The sequence below is a fragment of the Belonocnema kinseyi genome, chromosome 1, assembly GCF_010883055.1.
Source record: "Belonocnema kinseyi isolate 2016_QV_RU_SX_M_011 chromosome 1, B_treatae_v1, whole genome shotgun sequence".
NCBI lineage: Eukaryota > Metazoa > Arthropoda > Insecta > Hymenoptera > Cynipidae > Belonocnema > Belonocnema kinseyi.
The window spans coordinates 7,951,936-7,974,668 of record NC_046657.1 but is presented as its reverse complement, the minus strand read 5'-3'; the positions used below and the strand labels follow the sequence as shown (position 1 = coordinate 7,974,668).

Here is a 22,733-nt window from a genome sequence, read left to right as displayed (position 1 = left end):
AGTTAAATTTTTAACGAAAGAATTAAAGTTTCAACAAATAGAATTGTTCTCAACTAACGAAAAAATATTGTCCACAAAAAATGGAAGTTATTTTTTCATCTTATTTTCCAACCAACAAAAAGACGAATTTTCAGCAAAATAGTTAACTTTTTTTAAAAAGTAATTGATTTTCAACAAAAAATTGAAATAGTTAAAAAGTTAATTTCCAACTGAAAATACAATAGTGGTATTTCAGTAATATAATTGTTTACAAATAAAGAAAAAAAGAATGAATTTACAACAAAATAGTTTAACTTATAACAAAAGAAATTAATTTTCAACTAAAAAAAGAGAAATTTTCTACCAAAAATGGAATAGTTATTTTTGCATTGAATTATTATTAATTTTTTCCAACGAATTAACATAAAAAAGGTAATTTTTTAACGAAGGAAATTAATTTTCTACAAATAAAATTGTTTTCAACTAAAAAAGACAAAATTAAGTTATTTTTTCACTGAAATAATTATTTTCCAACCAACAAAAAGACGAGTTTTTAACAAAATGTTTTACTTAAAAAAAAAAACTCATCAAATTACAGGAATTTTCAACCAAAAAGTAGAATAGTTAAATTTTTAGTTAAAAAATTAATTTTTAACTGAAAATGGAATAGTTGTGTTTTTAGTAATATAATTATTTACAAAAAGAAAAGAAATTAGTTTTTAACTGAAAAAAAGATCAATTTTCTACCAAAAATGGAAGTTTTTTCAGTAGAGTCATTATTTTCAAACAACAAAAAGACGAATTCTCAACTTAAAAAGGATACATTTAAACAACAAAAAAAAGGAATAGTTCTATTTTTAGTTACGAAATTAATTTTCAACTAAAAACGGAAGTTATATTTTAAGTAAAATAATGAATTTTTAACAAAATAGTTTAATTTTTGATAAAAGAAATTAATTGTTCACTAAATACATGAATTTTCATCCAAAAAAATACCATTTTTCAAATTCGACTGTCGAAAAGTCGGTTGAACACGAAGAGTGGTTTACTGCAGTTTTCCTCTCCACTGGCCAAATGCGAGTACTTCTAATATATCTGTGTTTCGCCGGAATTTAATAAATAAAAGAAGCATTGATTGAGTGATTAATCACAGTAAAATATATGGTAAAGTATATTCCAGAAAATCTTGGTAAGGAAAAATAGCGTCTAAAATTCAAGAGACTATCGAATTATGTACTTGAAGAAATTAACTATACGAAAAAAGACTAGAATGAATGAAAATAACAGTTTTTAGCGTTATAAAATATGCATGCTTCTTTAATTTTTATTAAATATGTAGTGCACATATTTTATTACAAAAATGAATTTGTTTGAAATGTTGAACTGGTTTCAATTTTTATATTATAATTCAGATAGAAAAATTGTACTTTTTATTAAAAAGGTTATAGTTGCATTTATGTTTTTTTTGCAAGCTGAACAATAGTCAAACTCTGAATTTGTTTATGAAAATTATTTGAGAAATTCATCATTAGTGTAAATTTGCAAAGTGTTATACGTAAAAGTTAATGGAAATATATATTTTTGGTTGATTACGTAAACAAATTGAGTCTATTCTTCGAAAAATGGTCAAACTCTTAATTTTCTCATGAAAATAGTTTAAACAATTATTAAATGTTGAAAATAATGGTAGAAAGAATTCATCGGATAAATATTCTTAGTTAATTGTGTGAAGACTTGATACTATTAGTTGAAAAATGGCTAAATCCTGAATTTTTCTTTGAAAGTTGTTTAAATAAATAATAATTCTGGTAAATTTACAAAAGCAACTTAGAAACGAGTCATCATAAAAACAATCTTATTTTATTATTAGATGAAGATCCTTTCTTGGTTCACTGAAATAATTGTTCCCATTAGTTGAAAAATGGCCAAACTCTTAATATGTCTATGAAAACTATTAAAATAATTAATAATTATTTTAAATCTGGAAAATATTTTAGAAAAGAGTTATTGGAAATACATTCTTCGTGATTCCGTAAACAAATTGAGCCCATTCGTTGAAAAATGGCCAAAGTCTTCATTTTTAATGAAAATTGCTAAAATAATTAATAATTCTTTTAAATTTACAAAGCAACCTAAAAAAAAGTAATCGGAAGGACATTCTTAGTTGACTCTGTAAAAAAAATGGTGCCTAATCCTTTAAAAATAGCCAAACTCGTAATGGTTTGATGAAAATGGTTTAAATAATTTATAATTATTGTCAATGTATAAAGTAGCGTAGAAAAGAGTTATTCGAAATACATTCTTCGTGATTCCGTAAAAAAATTGAGTTCGAGTATTTAAAAAAGGCCAAACTCTTCATGTGTTGATTTAAAATATTATTATTGGATTTACATCCTTCTTTGATTCACGAAACTAATTGATCCTATTAGTTAAAAACGGCCAAATTCTTCATATGTTTATGAAAACTGTTTATATCAATAATAATTATTGTAAATTTTCAAAATATTTCAGAAAAGAGTAATTAGAAATACATTCCTGGTGATTCCATAAACCAATTGAGCCTATTCGTTGAAAAATGGCCAAACTCTTAATTTGTTGAAATAAATAAGAACTCTTAGAAATTTGCAAATCATCATCGAAAAGATATTCTTAGTTCTATAAAAAAATTGAGCATAATACTTAAAAAATAACCATACTATTCATTTGGTTATGAAAATTGTTTAAATTATTAATAAATTTTAGAAATTTGTAGAATATTATAGGAAAAAGTCATCAGAAAGATATTCTTAGTCAATTCTGCAAAAAACTAAACCAATTCGTTGAAAAATAGCCAAACTTTATTTTTAATCAAAATTGTTGAAATAATTACAAATTCTGATTCATTAAAATAATTCTTCTTATTCGTCGAAAAATGGCCAAACTCTTAATTTCTTGAAATAAATAAAAACTCTTAGAAATTTACAAACCATCATCAAAACTATATTCTTAGTTCAGTAAAAAATTGAGCTTATTAGTTCAAAAATAGCCAAACTCTTAATTTGTTTATGAAAATTGTTTAAATAATTAATAAATCTTGGAAATTTCGAGAATATTATAGGAAAAAGTCATTGGAAATATATTCTTAGATAATTATGTAAAAAATTAAGCCTATTTGATGAAAAATAGCCAAACTCTTAATATGTTTTATGAGAGCGATTAAAATAATTTATAATTATTGTAAATGTACAAAGCATCGTAGAAAGGAGTTTTTGAAAATACATTCTTCGTGATTCCGTAAACAAATTGAGCCCATTCATTAAAAAATGGCCAAAATCTTGATTTGTTAAAATAATTACCAATTTTTGTAAATTTTCAAAGCATCATTGAAAAGAGATTCTTAGTTAATTCTGTAAAAAATGGAGCCTATTCTTCGAAAAATGGCCAAACTCTTAACATTTAATGAAAATTGTTTAAATAATTAATAATTATTTTAAATTTATAAAACAACCTAGAAAAAATTGATCGGAAAAGTAATCCTTGAAAATGCATCAGAAAATTAAATTAAATAAAATTCTAAACATTCATAATTTTTTATTGTTTATCCTCTAATAAAAAAAATTATTTTCGAATATATATTTAGGATTCAACAAAATAGTTGAATTCTCCACAAAAAAATATTTTTATTTTAAATCAAAAATTTGCAAATTTAATTTTAAAAAAAGATTAAATTTGACCAAAAGAGATGAATTATCAAAACAAAAAGACAAAAAAAATTTATTACAAAATACTAATTTCAAATATCTGTTTATTTTTTAAGTTTCTTTGTTTCTTAGCTTTAAGGTCATATAAATATAATTTTCCTAAATTTCTCGATAAAATTCAAAATTATTTTTTAAGACTTCAGGCATGCCAAGAAAATATTATTAGGAAAAATTTAAGTCAGTTTAAAGGATATTTAAGACTTTTTTAATTAAAAAAATACTTGATAAATTTTCGGAAATCTTTCAAAGTTCTTAAATATTTGTAATATATTCAAAACTTTCAAAATTCTTAAACATCGTTTAATCTGATTTGAATTATCCCTATATTAATTTTAAAATCTTCGAGATTTGTTTTTGACAATTTCGGAAATTTTATGTAATTTAAAAAAAAAAAAAGTTGGTTGGTTTAAATTTTAGTTCAAAATCTTCAAAAAGCCCCGGTTTGATTTAGGTTTTTAAAAATCTTTTGAAAATCTAAATACTTTTATCATTTTTCAAAAACTTATAAATATTTTTCTAAATGATTCGAATTTTTCGTAAATATTTGAAAAAATTTTGCAAAATAAAAATTGGCTTCAAAATCTACCAGGTCCTTTTTTTGGCAATTTTGGAAACGTTAAAAATTTTTTAATAATATTTTTAAAGATTGTCTTTAAATAAATTGTATACAATAAAAAATCATAAGAAATGTTTGGAGAATCTTAAGAAATTTTTTGTATTACCTTGAAACCTTCCATATTTTATTTCGAAATTTACAAAAGCCACGTTTTGATATAAGTTTTCTAACATCTTTTGCATTTCTAAATATTTTTGAAATTTTTCAAAAACTTCTAAATATTTTTCAAAATCATTCGAATTTTTCATAAAAATATGAAATATTTTTGAAATTTTCAAAAAGTTCTAAATATTTTTTTTAAATAATTCGAATTTTTCGTAAGTATTTGAAAAAGTTCTGCGAATATAAAAAAATGTTTCTAAAATCTTCCAAATTCTCTTTTTCCAGTTTTTGAAATATTTTGGAATGTTTCAAAAATCTTTTTAAAGTCTTCAAATAAATTTATTAAATGAAAAATCATAAAAAGTTTTCCGTGAAATCGTGAGAAAATTTTTTTATTCTTATGAAACCTCTTTAAATCTTTAAAAATCTTCCAAATTCATTTAGAAATCTTAAAAAAGCCACGATTTGATTTCAGTTCTTTTAAATATTCTAAAATTTTTCAATATTTTTCAAATTTTTCAAAAACTTCTAAATATTTTTTTTAGATAATTTAAATTTTTGGAAATATTTGTAATATTATTTTCGAAAACATTTGATGACTGTCTTCAAATAAATTTTATTAAATAAAAATTCATAAAAAGTTTTCCGAGAAATCTTAAGAATTTTTTTTTGTATTTTCATGAAACCTTTCAAAAATCAAAAAGAAAATGTTCCAAATTTAATTTTGAAATCTTCAAAAAGCCACATTTCTATTTCAGTTCTTCAAAATCTTTTAAAATTTAAAATATTTAAAAAATGTTTTTAAAACTAATAAATTTTTTAAAAAAATTTTAGAATGTTTGAAAATATTTGAAAAAGTTCTGTGAAATTCGAAAAAGGGCCTTATCATCTTTGAGATCCTTTTTTGATGATTTTGGAAATGTTTTGGAATGTTTCAAAATTTTTTAAAAATATTGTATTCAAACAAACTTTATTAAATAAAAAATCATAAAAAATTTTATTCTCTTGAAACCTTTTAAAATCTTCCAAATTTTGTTTCGAAATCCTCAAAAATCCACGTTTTGCTCTAAATTTTTTTAAATTCTTTTGAAATTTTAAATATTTGTTGACAGTTTTAAAAAACTTCAAAAATTTTTTTAAATGATTCAAATTTTCCGCAAATATTTAAAAACGTTCTGCAAAACTAAAAAATTGCCTTAAAATCTTCCAGATATTCTTTTGAGAATTTGGGAAATATTTTTTAAATGTTTCGAAAATCTTTTCAAAGATTATTTTCAAATAAATTTGGTAAAATAATGATTCATTACAAATTTTCTAAGAAATATGAAGATAAATTTATTATTCTTTTGAAACCTTCCAAACTCTTTACAAATCTTTACAATTTTAATTTGAAATATTTAAAAATTCATGCTTCGATTTGAGTTTTAAAAATCTTTTGAAATTTTTAATATTTTTGAAATGTTTTTAAAACTATTAAATATTTTAAAAAATTATCATAATTTTTGAAAATATTTGAAAAATTTCTTTTAATCTTCCAGATTAGCTTTTGACAACTTAGGAAATATTTTGGAATGTTCCGAAAATATTTTTAAAGATTGTCGTGAAATAAAAAATCTTGAGACTTTTTTTATTCTATTGTAACGTGTCAAAATCGTTAAAAATCTTCAAAATATCATTGTGAAATCTTTAAAAAAGCACGTTTTCATATAAGTTTTTTTTTAATCTTTTGGAATTTTAAATGTTTTTTGAAATTTCTTAAAAACATCTAAATATTTTTTTTTATGTTTTCAATTTTTCGTAAATCACAAAAATCGACTTTTTGTTTTAATTTGTTAAAATCTTTTGAAGTTTAAAATTATTTTTGTATCTTTTTAAAAATTCTACATATCAAACTAAATTTGGATTTTTTTTCTAAAACTTTGTAATGTTGTAAAATTCAATAAAATTATTTTTTCAAAATAAAAATTTCATCAAATCGAAAAAAAAATAAAGTTAATTAATACAAACCATTTTTTAAAATAATTTATAAAAACAGATTTAAAAAATAAAAAATATGAAAAGAAAAAAACAGTTGGAATGGCGTCACAACGTGAAATACATAAATATTTTTAGTGTCTAATTTGAGTTTTCAGTCTCGCTACGATCGCAAGGTAAAATGGCCGACTTCGCGTTTCACTTATCATTTCCCAACTTCATGATTGTTGTGTTCGGCATTTGTTTGCTTTGAAGTTTGTATTCAATCTAGCTAATTACTAAATGGCATAAACCGTGAAAGAAATTAAAAAACTCCCTAAAAAGTAGTGAATAAAAAGGCAGAAAAAGTGGAGTTGAATTGAACTAAAAAAATATCGCAAGTCGCCAAGGACGAAGTGATTGTTTTCCAGTTTCCCAGGTTTGAAAAAATGACATTCTTCCCTGAAAAAGAGACTTTCTGTACGCTTTTTCATATTGCGTTTGGCTAAGTAGATTTCCCCCCCTTGAGAAACAATGGTGTTAATGCAGGTCAGATTATCGTTTTCGCGAAGGAAATTTTGAGGTTAGGTTGTCACAAAAAAAGGGGTTATATCGACGAGTTTCCTAAAAATTTGTGAAATTCGTGATCTCCTCGAGAAAAGTTTCGGTCCCGGCGTTTTTAGAAAAATAATTGAGACCTGGTGATTTTTCATTCTTCTCGGAGAAGATGGGGTCGCTGACTTTGGATTGTCCGTTGTGTTGTGGCGAGACTTTTCACAATCCGCAGTCGCTGAAATATCATTTGCTTAGCATGACGGACAATTTGTATTGTCCGGGGTGTTCAGAAAGATTGGATTCTGTTTTGGCTTTAATTCGACATCTGGATTCTTGTGGACAATCGAGTGATTTGGAGAAGGAAGCGAAATCGAAACCGAAGAAGGAAAAAAGGGGCAGTTCAAAACCCATCGAGGTTTTGGTGGTAAAAAAATTCATATCTTTTTTGGTGATTGTGTCTCCTTTTTGGTCCTGGTGATAGTTTTACTTTTCGGTTTTTAATCCGCACGCTCTTCAGGACTAAAGTTAATCTATGTTTGGTATTTCCTATGTTTTTTTTTGCTGTGCGTATGATTTAAAAAAATTTTCCTTTTTGAGATTTAGATTCAGGAAAATCAGAAAATTTTTACAGTTTTCAGCTACTCGAAAATAAGTTTCGTCCAAGATAAAAAATATATTTTAATTTATAAAAGTGTTCACTTAGGAAATAAAAATCCACATTTGAAAAAAACTTTTACTATGAAAAGTTTTATAAATTTTATATAACACTCGTTAAAAAATATTTTATATAAAATATAAATATTCAATTTTCTCAATTAGAGTCACATCATTAACGAATTTTTCGTAATAATTCGGCGATTTGTTTATTTACTTAACTATCAAAACAAATCGAACCTTTTTCGATTTATTCTTTTTCGAGACCTGTCAATTTTAGAATTTTGTACTTTCGGTGGTACCAATTTCCGGTCTTTTTGGGTGACCAGCGAAATTATTTTGCAGTAAAATATCTGAAAAGTAATTACTTCTTCATTTATGTTTCTTATTTTCAAATGGATTTGCTTAAGTTAAAAATTTTTTAATTTGATTCTTTTTTTTTGTATAGTGAGTGCACGTACGAAACGGATCTAATTAGCGAGATGCGCGGGAAAATTTAAATTTTTATAATAGCATATTTTATTTTCAGTGAAAAAAGATAATTCAATAGAAATATTTTGTTGGGTGAGTTTTTAAAAATTATAGTAAAATAACTTTTTGAACCTGAATTTACAGCAGTTTGAAATGTGCATTTTTTTCTTTGATCCTATCTTTCTCTAAAAGATTAGTGTGTCACGAAATTCTCGAAAGCATTCTTATCGCTTTTCCTCAATTCCGATTGGATAGTTTGAAAAGCTCTAAGAATTTTATTATTGCATTTTTAGATAAGATAATTATTTTCAACAAAGAAAAAAAATATTTTCAAGAAAATAGTTAGTTTTTCAACCAACCCGTTGAATATTTTATAACAAAAATTAATTTTCAACAAAAAGTGTTATATTTGAGACTTTCAACAGAGGAGTTGACTTAAAAAGACGAGTTTTCAACAAAATAAGTGAAATTTCAACTGAAAAACATTAATTTCCTATAAAAATTTGCAACAACAAAAAACGAATTATAAATCAAATTTATGAAATTTTTAATCAAACAATTAAATTTTCAAATCAGAAGTTGAATTTTCTACAAAAAAAATACCAAATTTTCAACAAAAAATGAAATAGTTTAATTTTAAGTTAGAGAAATAAGTTTTTAACGAAATAAAATAAATTTGAATGAATTTTCAACCAAAAATATTGAATTTCTATAAATAAAAATTTCGACGAAAAATGGAATAGTTAAATTTTTAGTTCAAAAATTAATTTAAAATTTTAAAAAAGCTAGTTTTTAACCCAAGAAATAACATTTCAACAAATGAAATGTAATTTCCATCACAAAGGATAATTTTCTACAAAAAAAAAGAATTTTCTAAAGAAAAAAAATGAATTTTCAATCTAATAAATGAATTTCAACGAAAAAAGACAATTCTTCAGAAAAAAATGGAATAGTTTAATTTTAAGTTAGAGAAATAATTTTTTAAGCAAATAAAATAATTTTTTAACAAAATAGTTAATCTTTCAAGCAAGCAAATTTATTTTCAAGCAAAAAATTAAAACTTATGTAAAAAAATCGACACTAATGTGGTTAAATTTGTAGTTGAAAACATTAATTTTTAATTTTTAAAAATAACCATTTTTTAAAAAAATACATACATTTTCAACCAAGAATATTGTAAGCGTATAAAATAATTTTTCAACTAAATTTTTTAAAATTTTCAACTAAACAAATTAATTTTCCGCCAAAAAGATTAAACTTATATAAAAAAAAATTCGACAAAGAATATAGTTACATTTTTAGCTAAAAAAATTAATTTTCATCAAGAAAACTAGTGTTTCTACCAAATGTTTTTATTTTTGATGGAATTTTCAACCTAATACTTTAATTTTAAACCAAAACGGCGAATAAGTCACCAAAAAGATTTATTTTCTATAAAAAAAGGAATTAATTTTTAACAAAATACAGAGATTTTCGATCCAACAGTTGAATTTTTAACTGAAGAAGAAAAAGTTTAATCAAACATGGAATAGTTAAATTTTCATTAAAAAAAAATGTGAACAAAACTGTTTAATTTCGAAAGAAAAATTCATGAAATAAGTTTACTCTAAGAGAATATTTTAAAGGATTTCAAAACCTTCGAAGAAATTTTTAAAGTAACAAAAAAATCTGGAAGATCTGAAGGTAATTTTTTTAATTTTGCAGAACTGTATCAAAACTTTAGGAAAAATTTGAATTATTTGCGAAATCTTTAGGAATTCTTCTAATCTTTCAAAAAATTTAAAACAAAATGTAGATTTTTGAAGATTTCTAAATAAAATGTTGAAGTCTTTTAAAGATTTTGAAAGTTTAAAAAAAAAAAAAAAATGTTCTTAAAATTTCTGGGAATATTGAACCTGATTCTTTATTTTTTTAAAAATTAATTTTAATAGAATATTTGATAAGATTGTGAAACATTACAAAAGATTTTAAAAAATTTCTTAAACTTCTCAAACTTTTCCTAAAATTTTGCAAGATACTGCAAATTAAAAAAAAAAGTTTCATAAATGTTTTCGATACTTTTTCGACGTTTCTGAAATCTTCAAAAATCTGTTTGATTTTTCTCCACAGACATAGGAAAATTATATTGTCATAATCTTGAAGCAGATAAAGAAAGAAATTTTAAAAACATTAACTCGAAATGTGTATTTTGTGTTAAAAGTTATTTTTTCCTCTTTTTGTTTTAATATAACAAATTTTTTTATCATTATGTAAATGTTTTTAAATATTGACAAACGAAATTATGGACAAAAAATTAGAATATTTTAATTATTATTTAAGCTTTCATTTTAAGGCATTTAAAAAAAATTTCAGGATTAAATAAAAGCTTAAAAACTTTCTACTATTTCAAAAGATATTTCGAAGTTTTAGAAATTTTGAAAAGATTGTAAAATAATTTTAAATTAGAAAATATTAAACAAAACTTAGATAATAAAGCTTCTTTGTTACGATTTCGGGAAACTTCTAATTGATTTTTTATTTTTTAAATATAATTTTACAATATTTAAAAACATTTTTACTGTATTCCTCAAATTTCGAAAAAGAATGTAGAAGATTGTAAAGAAACAATCTTAAATTTTAAAAGTTCAGAAATTTATTTATTAACAAATGTATTTAATTGAAAACGACATGTGAATTTTTGAAGATTCAAAACAGAAGATTAAGAAGGTTTTTGGAATTTTAAAAGATTTCAAGATGATAAACATAATTTCTTAATGTTTCTCGGAACATTTTTTATGATTTTTTATTTAAAACAATTTATTTGAATTTATTTTATTAAATATTTTGCAATTTAAAAAATTTTTAAGAACTTAGAACTAAATATACATTTTTTTAAGATTTCGAATTTAAAATTTGTAAATACATTTAAAGGATTCTAAATAATAAAAAATTGTCTTACGATTCCTTAAAATATTGAAAGGGATTCTTTATTTTTTAATCCTAATTGAAAGATAACGTTTATAAATATTGCAACAAATTTAGAAGCTTCTTAAGAATGTTTAAAGGTTTCAAGAGAATAGATAAAAAAAAAAAGATTTCTGCCCAAATTTTTTATGATATGTTGTATAAAAAAAGTTATTTGAAGAAAATATTCAAAAATATTTCGAAATATTCCCAAATATTTCCAAAATTGTCAAAAAAGGATCTAGAAGATTTTAAAGCAATTTTCCTATTTTTTGCGGACCTTTTTAAAAGTCTAGGAAAAGTTGGAATAATTTAAAAAGATGTTTAAACTTTTAAAAGTAATTTCAAACTTGAAAAGATATTTATGAATTTTTGCTCAGAAGCCCGAAAAATTTGTATTTTGTATTAAAAATTATTTTTCCTTTCGAATTGCAATTTACATCATTTTCGTTTTATTGACTGAAAACTCTTTTTTGAATGAAAGTACAACAATTATGTTGAAAATTCGTATTTTTATCAATTAAACCCTTTACAATTATTTAAAATAAAAATATGTTTTACTCTCGATATCAACTTTTATATTTTTCCTTGAACTTTAATTTTTTATTTGAAAATTGAACTTCTAAATTAAACAACTTTGTTAAAAATTTACTTGTTAGGTTGCAAATTCATAATTTTAGTTTAAATTTCATCCCTTTGGTTGAAAATGTAACTATTCTGTTAAAAAATGGTATTTTTTTTGTTAGAAAATTAATCTTTTTGGCTGAGGATTCAATTATTTTGTTCAAAATTCTTTTTTTTTTTGTGATGAATTAATCTGTTTTTGATCTGAAATTGAATGATAAATTCACGAATTTAGTTAGAGATTAACTTCCGTGTTGAAATTTTGATTTGACGTATCGGAAATTTAAAAAAATCTGTTTTCATTTTTTTCAAGCTTAGAAAAATTATATTTATATAACCTAAAAAATAAATAGTTAATCGAAATTTTTATTTTGTATTAAAAATGCAGACGCGCTCAATTGTCGACACTCGTAAAAATTAAAATTAAAGAAATAAGTTGTTTTTTTTTCAAATAAAGAAATATCGAATTCGAAAAAAATGAGGATCGGGAATGCATTTGTTTCAGATTTCACGCCAGTGTGCTGTCTTATAATAACCTCTTTTGTTATTTTTCTTTCACTTCATCTGATTTTTTATCAATCCTAAAATAATTTTCAGAAAGAAACTCATTCCGAAAACGAGGAAAAGAGTTTCGAAGAATTTGAACCCGGGGACCACGAAGTCGAATCAATTTGTGAGGAGCGATCAATTAAAGTAGAAAAACCAGGTATGCATTTTCTAAAATTATTCTCGTTTCTCTTAATGAATAAAATGAAATCGTTTGTAAATTTAGGGCTGCATTTTCCAAAAATTTCCGTTAATTACCCTTATTTTAATTTGTTTTTTATTTTATTATTATTTTATTTATTCAGGCCTCGCAGATCGGTCCCTATATCTCTTTATTTTACCCTATATTCAATTAGGGTCCCTAAAGTGTCCTATTTTTAAGATTTGGTCCCTATGGTACCCTTTTTGTAGCCTGTAATGGAACTTTGAAAAAATGTATAATTAGGGAATTTTTCAATAATTACTTTTCTTTCTATAAATAAATATATAAATATAATAAATATGTAAATATAAATAAGTTAATTTAAGAAATTAAGGTCCATACCTATTTCATAATTATTTTGAATTATTTCAGAGTATTTTTAAAGATTCCAATACATTTTTAATAGATTTCAATAATTGGAAGCGAGTTTAAATATTTCGGGTATTTTTAAATCTTTTAAGGTATTTCAAAAGTTTTTAATTTGAAATATTTTAGGGAATTTTTCTATCAAGTTAATTAATTCAAAAGTATTTTTTTTTCTAATTCAGAATTTTTCTTCTCTTTTTTAAATTTCAATATTAAATTGAATAAAAACTATTCTTTATTTGTAAAAGTAGCTTTATATTAATGTATTGAACTATTTTTTTGAAAATTAGTTTTTGTTTTGATTGAAATCAATTTTTTTAACTGAAAATTCAACTATTTGGTTAAAAATTGGTCTTTTTGTATTTGTTAATGCAAATATTTCTTAGAAAATTTATGCATTTTGTTGAAAAGTCGTCTTTGTTGTAGAACATTCATCTTTTTGGTTGAAAATTCCTTTTCTTCCTTAAAAATTCAAGTATTGCAATTAAATTTTGATCATTTTATTTATTAATTTATCCTTTTGGTTGAAAATAAAACAACTTGGTCAAACGTTAAATTCAATCTGTTTTAAAAATAAATCTTGTTTTTCTTTTGGTGGAAAATCATTTTTTTTTACTTAAAATTTAACTATTCTATTTTTGATTGAAAACTGATCTTTTTAGTTCAAAATTGATCTTTTTCTGGTGAAAATTCAATTGTTTGATTGAGAATTAATGTATTTTTTTTTAAAATACTTTTTTTTGTTAAAAATTAATCTTCTCGGTTGAAAATTCGACTATTTGGTTAAAAATTCATCTATCTGTTTGTAAATCCAAATTTCTACTTCAAAAGTTACGAATTTTAAGCGGTTTAAATTGAATTTATTATAGTATTCACATTATTTTACCTAAATATGCACTGAATTTTAGGTACAAGTAGATCAAATAAAAATTTGTTTCAATTATTATTCAAATTCATGGACCTTGGAGACAAATTCAAGAAATCATTAATTCTGTTTTCGGTAATATTTAATTATTTAATTTATTTATCTTGCTAAAATATTTAAGAATATCATGTAATATTAATTCAATTTCTAGAAACTAAAAAAATATATATTACTTATGATGAATTCGCGAAAAATTTTACATGGAAAAAGCTTGAGTTACTTGGAAAAAATACTGGAATTGTCAGGGAATTTTCTTAAAGCTCTTAAAGTATTTTGATACATTTTCCGGTATTTTAAGAAAGATCATCATAGAAATTGACAGGATTTCATAATATTTTGGTCGATTTTAAAGAATATATTCACGAATAGTGAGGTATTTTGTAGGATTTTTAAGGATTTTAAATATTTTAGGGAATTTAAAAAAGTTTCAGGGAATTTTTAGTTAATTTCAATAATTTTAAAGGATTTATAAGCAAATAAGTGTTTTTGGGTATAGAATTTTCTGGAATTTTGGAAGTAATGAAATAATTTGATAAGATTTTATATTTTAAAGGATTTCACAGGATTTGATAAGCTTTCAAGGATTTCAATTTTGTTAAGGCTTTTTTTTAAGCTCAAGGTAAAATAATACATTTTCCAGGAATTTTTTTTCAGGAAATTTGCCCTGAATTCTTATTAATTGGTCCCTGCATTTTTATAAAGTTTTTTAATCTAAAACATGTTTTAAAACTTTATTTAAGTAAGTAAAGTTAAGTTTTAATTTATGTTAGCAATTTAATGGGATTTAAAAGGATTTGAAATATTTGAGAAAAATTTTAAACGATTTCTAGAAATTCTTAATTTATTTCAATAGTTTCAAGGGATTTCAAATAATTTTAATCAATTTAAAGTATTCTAAAAGATTCCAAGGCATTTTCAGAGAGATTAAAAAAAATTCGAAAGATTTTTAAGGGATTTAATAATTTAAAGGGATTTTAATATTTTAATGGATTTCAAAAAATGTATTCATAAGAAGTGAGGGAATTTGTAGGTTTTCAAAGATTTGAAGAGATTTTCCAATATTTTCTGCAGCTCATGTTGAATTAAACCTAAATTCTTTTAAATCCCCTTGAATTCTTTCTAATTCATTGGTTTTGACTCAGTTCAAGGGATTTTTGGAAAGTTTCGCTTTAATTCATCTTGAAGTCTTTCAAACTTATCTTAAATTCGTAGACATTTCATCAAATAAATGCACTCAAATTTTACTGAAATAAATGGATTTTTTCAATTTTCAAAAATGTCTTTAATTAATTTAAATTCTTTTGAATATGACTTGAATTTTTTTGTAGTCATTAGTAACTTTTTTGCTTAAAAATTAGTATGTTCAAAAATTTGAAAAGAGTTAAAATTATTTTTTGAATTCACCCGGCATTTTTATTAATTTAACAATTCTTTTAAATTCTTTTGAATTCTTCAAAGTTCACTCAATTTGGCTCAATTCAATGGATTTTCAAAAAAATTTGGTTTCACCTTAAATTCGTAGGAATTTAATCAAATTCTTGTGAATGTCCTTTTAATTTTTTTAAACTCATTTTTGAATTGTTTTTATTCCATTTAATTTCTTTTTAAATTCAGCTTTATTTTGTTATTAATTTCATAGAATTCTTCTCGTTTTTCTTAAATTCCTCCAAAACCACTCAAATATTATTTTAATCAATGGACTTTTTTTGGTTTACAAATTTTTTCGGAATCATTTGAATTATTTTGAATTTAACTTCAATTGTTTTGTAGTTATTAGTGATTTCCTTGGTTAGAAAATAGTAGGGCTTCAAGAATTTAAAGGTAGTTAAATTTCTCTTTTTAAGTTCACCCTTAATTCTTTTAAATTCCTTGAAATTCTTTTGAATGTATTTAATTTACTTGCATTCTTCTAAATTTATTGTTGTTGTTCTTTCCATAATATTGATTAGCTAATTTGAAAAATTCGAAAGAAATAATGTTGTAAAATTCATACACATAATTAAACATGAAGGTTTAGGTGAAGGGAATTTTCAAAAAATAATTAATTTTTCAACAAAACTGATGAACCTTTGATAAAAAAAATGAATTCTCACAAAAAGTGCAATTGTTGATATTTCAACTAAACATTATTTTAATTTATAATTCAAACAAACGGTTAAATTAAACCAAAAAAATACGAATTTTTAACAAAAGAGTTTAATTTTAAATAAAAAATGATTTTTTAATAAATTAAAGAACAACTTCTTTTAAAATGTGGAATTTTGAATTCATAAAGTTAAATTGAAAACCAAAAATGTACGTTTTCCAGCAAAATAATTCAATTTTTGACTAAAAAATACGAGATTTCAACAATAAATTTTTAGCAGAAAATTCATTTTCAACAAGAAAAAAAAATAATTTTCCAAAAAATTGTTCAATTTGTTACCAACGAAATGATCTTTCAACTAAAATGTTACGCTAGAGGAATACGTTTTTAACTAAATTAAATAAATTTTACAACCAAAACGATTAGTTTTATGCCAAAAAAAGAATAATTTTTAACAAAGTACATTTATTCCCAACTAAATATTTTTATATTCAATGTAATTTTCAGCCAAAAAAGTTAAACTTTTAAAAAAATAGATGAATTTTTAGCAAAAAAGAATAAATTTTCAGCAAAAAATCCAGTAGCTTATATTTTAGTTAGAGAAATAAGTTTTTAATTCAAGAAAACAAATTTTCAACAAAATTGTTGAATTCTCAACCAAAAAACAAAAAAAATTCTAAAAATTTCTAAACAAAAAATTCAGTTCAATTTTTATTTAAAACAATAAATTTTCCATAAAAAAAAACTAATTTGTAAAAAAAAAATGTTAGTTTTGTACCAATGAAGAATAATTTTCAACAATATATATTTTTTTAATAGAATTTGTAGGTGAATTTTCAACCAAAAAGGTGAATTAGGCAGCACAAAAGACAAAACTTCAAGAAAGTATAGAAATTTTCAAACAAATTGAATTTTCAACTGAAGAATATTAGTGTTAAAAAAACATGATTTAATTAAATTTTTAGATAAAAATTCATTTTCAATACTAAAAAATAATCATTTTCAAGTCGAAGAAATTAATTTTGAACTAAAAAGATTAATTTTTTGCCAAAAAATATTAATTTTTAACAAAATACAGAAATTTTCCACCAAATAGTTGGATTTTCATCTAAAGAAGAAAAATGTTCAACCATAAGTGGAATAGTTAAATTTAAAAAAATGTTAAGAAAATTGTTAAATTTCGAAGAAAAAAAAAGACAAATTTTTCAACTAAAATGATGAATCATGAACAAAAAAAAAAGAGTTTTCAACAAAGTAGTTCCACTTCCAGCTAAGTAGTTAAATTTTAAACTAAAAGAGGTTTTTAAGACTCTATGGACGATTAGCAAAAGTCTTGAACATTTAATTAAATAGTTAGGAAATTCAATTATTAGGAAAATTTATTGAAAAATTCTGGCACTGATTTAAACATTCCCGGTAAATGCCAGATTTGTTCGTTTTTCTTTCTGTCTTGAAAAATATGGAAAACCTTTAAAGTGCAAAGTTGTGAGGTTTAATTTATCATAGCAGGATTAATGAAGATGTAAAGAGAAGCTTTGATTTTCAAAATTATTCTTTAAATGTAAATAATCTAACGAAAAATAGAGAAAAATAATATAAAATTTTGATATAAAAACGAAATAATTTGATACATTCATCTGACAAATATATCCAGAAAACGAAGTAAAATTCAAATAGTCAAATTTAATTCGTCAATGGAATTTTTTTGAGTTTAACTTAAATTGTTTAAATTGTGTGACAAACAGTACCCTTCGATTTCCTTGTTTTACCCCACAGGGTTTGTGAGGCCTGTTTATTCTCTCATTATTCAAGATAAAACTTATTTTTTATTTCGCAAACTGCGACTTTGAATCAAATTAATTTTTAAATAATTTTTTTCCTCAAAAAAAAACAAAGTTAATGAAGTGGCGAAAATTCGATCAACTTCTAAAGTAAAGACGAGGAAAATCGAGAAAGTTTTCTTGAAGATCGACAATAAAAGCGAAAATTCTCGAACTCCCGATCCACTAATGGAAATTTCGAATTCAACCGACGATGAAAAATTCGTCGAAAAGAATGTCATTGCAATTTTGCCGGACGGATCAGAAATTCTCAATGACGAAGTGAGCATGATCAGCATGGATCACGTCAATGTCCAGGAAATTGACGAATCCAGGCTCATGAGAGTCAAGGATGAGTTGTGTGAGGTAAAAAAGGAAAAGGTAACACATTTTTTAATTTTTTAGCATGCTCATTCCTTTGCTGGTGAATGCAGGTTTTTGGTTCCTTCGTTTATTTTAAATTATTCTAGTCTTCTAGTATTTTAATTTATCAGGTTGGCGACTTGACCGAGATTTATTTATTTTTATTTTATTTTAGATCATTGGTTTACGGATTTATTTATTAATTATTTACAGTTTATGGTTATTCGATTTTTCAGTATATCAGTTTAATTAAATTATAATTTATTATTGTTCAAGAGTATTTTTTTTTTTCATACATCCAAAGAGATTTTATTACAATAAGGAATTAAGAATATACTTTAAGATATTTTATATTAATAAATGTATTTGTTCACGTACGACTATCTTTAAACAAGAATTTGGATTTTCAACGAAATAGTTAGTTGAATTTTAAAACTAAAAGAATAATTTTCATCTAAAAGAGATCAATTTACGACCAAGATTAGAATAGTTAACATTTTAGAAAAATAAATAATAAAAAAAAGGAAACAAAGAACAAACTTTCAACGAAATAGTTTTTTTTTCATTCAAAAAAATTATGTTTGAACCAAAAATAGAAGAATTAAATTTTCAGTTGAAACAATTTTCAACAAAAAAATGATTTCTCAAAGAAATAATTCAATTTTAAACCCAAAAAATGAATTTTCTACGAAAAAAGATACAGTTTCAATAAAATATAGAAATTTTCAACTAAAAATATAAATTTTCAAGCAAAAAATGGAATAGTTACAGCTTGAGCTAAAAAAAACTTTTCATTACAGTAATGAATTTTCCTCCCAAAAAATGAATTTCTGACCAAATATTTGAATTTTCAATCCAAAGGATGAATTTTCTATACATTAAAAAAAATTTTCTATATAAAAAAATTTTCTAATAACAAAAAAAAATTACCAAACACATGGATTTTCAACGAAGAAAATAAATTTTCTACCAAAAAATATTTAAATTTTAAATTAGTAAAATGAATTTACAACCAAAAAAATATCAATTTTCAACCAAAATTAGAATAGTTAAAATGTTTAAAAATAAATGTTTAACAAAAAAAGGACGAATTTTCAACAAAATAGTTTTCTTTTCATTCAAAAAAATGATTTTTTAACCAAAAATAGAATAATTAAATGTTCAGTTAAAACAATCAACTTCCAACTAAAAAAATTAATTCTCAACAAAATAATTCAATTTTAAACCCAAAAAATGAATTTTCTACCAAAAAGATACAGTTTCAATAAAATGTAGAAATTTTCAACTAAAAATATAAATGTACAAATTTGAAAATACCATAGTTCAATTTGCAGTTTAAAAAGTAAATTTGTATACAAGAAAAAGCTATTTTTCAGCAAAATAAATTAATTTTCAACTAAAAATATAAATTTTTAAGCAAAAATGGAATAGTTCCAGCTTGTGCTAAAAAAATGTTTAATTGCAGTGATAAATTCTCCTCCCAAAATATGAATTTTTGACCAAATAGTTGAATTTTCAATCTAAAGGATGAATTTTCTATAAACGAAAAAACTAATTTTTAACTAAATATTTTTTGTCTACCAAAGAATTGAATTCTTAAAAAAAAAAGAAAAGTTACATTTTTTACAAAGCAGAATATTTTTTAACGAAAAAGATTACATTTCTGACGAAAAAAGTAAATTTTTCAGAAAAAATGGAATATTTAAAGTGAATTTTAAACTAAAAATATAATACTTAAATTTTAAATGATTATAATAAATTTTCAACCAAAAAAGATCAATTTCAACCAAAATTAGAATAATTAAATTAAAAAAAAAAATGTTTAACTATAAAAAGAACGAATTTTCTACAAAATAGTTAGTTTTTTTTCATTCAAGAAAATTATTTTTTAACCGAAAATAGAAGCATTGAATGTTCAGTTAAAACAATCAATTTTCAACAAAAAATTAATTCAATAAAATACATAAATTTTCAACTAAAAAAGATAAGTTTACACACCAGAACTAGAATAGTTCAATTTGCAGTTAGAAAAGTAAATTTTCAACTCAAAAAACGTTTTTTCAGTAAAATCAATTAATTTTCAACTAAAATACCAATTTTCAAGCAAAAATGGAATAGTTACACCTTGAGCTAAAAAAAAATTAATTTTCAATTGTAAAGAAATGAATTTTCAGCCAAAGAAATTAATTTTTAATCACAGTGATGAATTTCCAACAAAAAATATGAATTTTTGACTAAATAGAGGAATTTTGAACCCAAAAGATGAATTTTCTATAAAAAATTGAATTTTTAACAAAATATTTGTTTCAACCAAATAAATGAAAGCTTAAAAAAATAGAATAGCTAGAGAGAAATTTTCAATTAAAATGATAAATCTTCAACTTAAAATAATTTATTTTTAACCAAATAAATCAATTTTCAACTAAAAAGATCAGTTTCCACCAAAAATAAAGTGATTAAATTTTCAAATAGTGAAATCAATTTCAAACCGAAAAAGAAACGCAATTTCAACAAAATAGTTTTTTTTTCATACAAAAATTGTTTTTTAAACCAAAAATGGAAGAATTAAATTTTCGGATAAAAGAATTTAAATTAGAATATTTTAATTTGCAGTTAGAAAAGTAAATTTTAAACAAAGAAAAAACAAGTTTTTGGCAAAATACATTAATTATTAACTAAAAATATCAATTTTCAAGCAAAAATGGAATAGTTAAAGCTTGAGCTAATAAAATTAATTTCCAACTGAAAAGAAACGAATTTTCAGCGAAATAAATCTATTATTAAGCACAGTGATGAATTCTCAAAAAAAATGTAGATTTTTGACAAAAAAAAACGGAATATTCAACCTAAAAGATGAATTTTCTACAAAAAAAAAAACTAATTTCTAACTTAATATTTTTGTTTTCTGCCAAAGAAATGAATTCTTAATCTGTTTTGTTGAAAATTCTTCTCCTTTGGAAACCTTTTTAATCATTTTTTTTAAAAGTACAAGTGTTAAAAATTATTTTTAATTATTTTTTTATTTTTGATTATGGTTTCAAGTTTTTAAAAAAAATTTCTCAGTTTTAGGATGAATTAAACTGTTTTTTATTTTGCAATTATTTGTTTTTTATTGAAATATCGACTATTTATTAGATTTTCGTTGAGTATTCATCTTATTTGGCTGCATATTTTTTGCTAGAAAATAAATCTTGTTGTTTTAAAATTCACCTTTTTCATTAAAAGTTCAAGAATTCAAGTTAAATGTTCATCATTTTAGTTAAAAATGTATCGTTACAAGTTCATTACGTTGATTGCAAATTTGTAATTTTTGTTGTTTTTGAAAAACTAAGAACTGAAATTTTAAGTATTCAATTTTTGGTTGAAAACTCTTATTTTTTAGTTCAAAATTCAAATGTTTGGTTGAAAAGTTGTCTTTTTTAGTTGAGAATTCAACTATTTCTTTAATAATGCATGCCTTGAGTTAAAAAATCTTCTTGTTTTGGTAGAAAATTAATCTTCTTGTTTGTAAATTCATATTTTTGATTAAATATTCAAGTATTCCAATCAAATATTCATAATTCTAGTTGAAAATAGAACTACTTGGTTGAAAGTTAAACTCTTTTGTTACAAATTCATTACTTTGGTTGAAAATTTTTTTTTTTTTTTTTTTTTTTATAAAAAATAATTTTTATCTGAAAATTTAACTATACCATATCTGGTCTAAAACTAATATTTTTAGTTTAAAATTCAAATATTTGTTTGAAAAATCAACTTTTTAGGTAAAAAATTAAACTTTTTGGTTTAAAGTTCTTCTATTTCAGTTATAGATTCATCATTTTAGTTGAAACATTAATCAGTTAGTTTGAAAATTAATTTTTCAAACTGAAAATTTAATTATTCTATTTTTGGTTGAAAATAATCTTTTTTGAATACAATTTTTTATTTTGGTAGAATTTAATCTTTTCATCTTTTCAGTTTGAAAATTCATTTTCTTTTTTGAGAATGTAACTATTTTTGTTTAAATTATAATTTTTTTTGGTTTAAAATGATTATTTTTGGCCTGAAAATGTAACTATTCCATAATTTTAGGTGAAAATTCATCTCTTCGATGGAACTATATCTTTCTAACTAAAAATTTAACTATTTGATTTCTTGGTTGAAAAATTATCTGTTTTAATTGAAAATTCGTCTTTTTTCTGGTAGAAATTAATCTTTTTTGGTCAAATTAATCTTCTTAATAAAAAGCGAATCTTCTTGTTTTAAAATTGATTTTTTTATTCAAAAACTTAACTATTCCGGTTAAATATTCATCATTTTAGTTGAAAAATTAATCAGTTTGGTTGAAAATTAATTTTTTTTTAAATAAAATTTCATTTTTTCATTTCAAGTTTAAAATGTATCTATTTTAACTCTAGATTGAACGATTTGGTTGAAAATTGGTCTTTTTCAGATGTGAATTCTACTCCTTCGTTGAAAATTCATTTTTTTAATTCGAAAATTGTATTTTTTTATAGAAACGTAATTTTATTTCTTTAAAGTTAATCTTGTTTGAAAATTCATCTCTTCGATTGAACTATAATTTTTATAATTAAAAATTTAACTATTTGATTTTTTGGTTGGAAAATTATCAGTTTTAATTGAAAATTCGTATTTTTTGAGGAAATTAATCTTTTTGTTCAAATTAATCTTCTTGATAAAAAGTTGAACTTTTTATTTAAAATTGATTTTTTTAAATCGAAATTTCAAAAACTCCAGTTAAATTTTCATCATTTTAGTTTAAAAATTAATCAGTGTTTAGTTGAAAAT

The 22,733-nt window shown here is 22.4% G+C and overlaps 1 protein-coding gene across 2 annotated transcripts in view; it reads left to right on the top strand.

The window, feature by feature from the left end:
• The first annotated feature begins 6,624 nt into the window (after nucleotides 1–6,624).
• The window catches only part of LOC117168340 (zinc finger protein 23-like), a 35,922-nt gene continuing 19,813 nt past the window's right edge, over nucleotides 6,625–22,733 (top strand). The window contains exons 1-3 of one of the 2 annotated variants that reach the window (XM_033353922.1): nucleotides 6,625–7,369; nucleotides 12,235–12,343; nucleotides 17,659–17,963. In XM_033353922.1, coding sequence (XP_033209813.1) covers nucleotides 7,118–7,369; nucleotides 12,235–12,343; nucleotides 17,659–17,963 — 666 coding nt within the window. In that variant the 5' untranslated portion in view covers nucleotides 6,625–7,117. The remainder of the gene's footprint in view (nucleotides 7,370–12,234; nucleotides 12,344–17,658; nucleotides 17,964–22,733) is intronic. The other variant, XM_033353929.1, reaches the window with a different exon arrangement.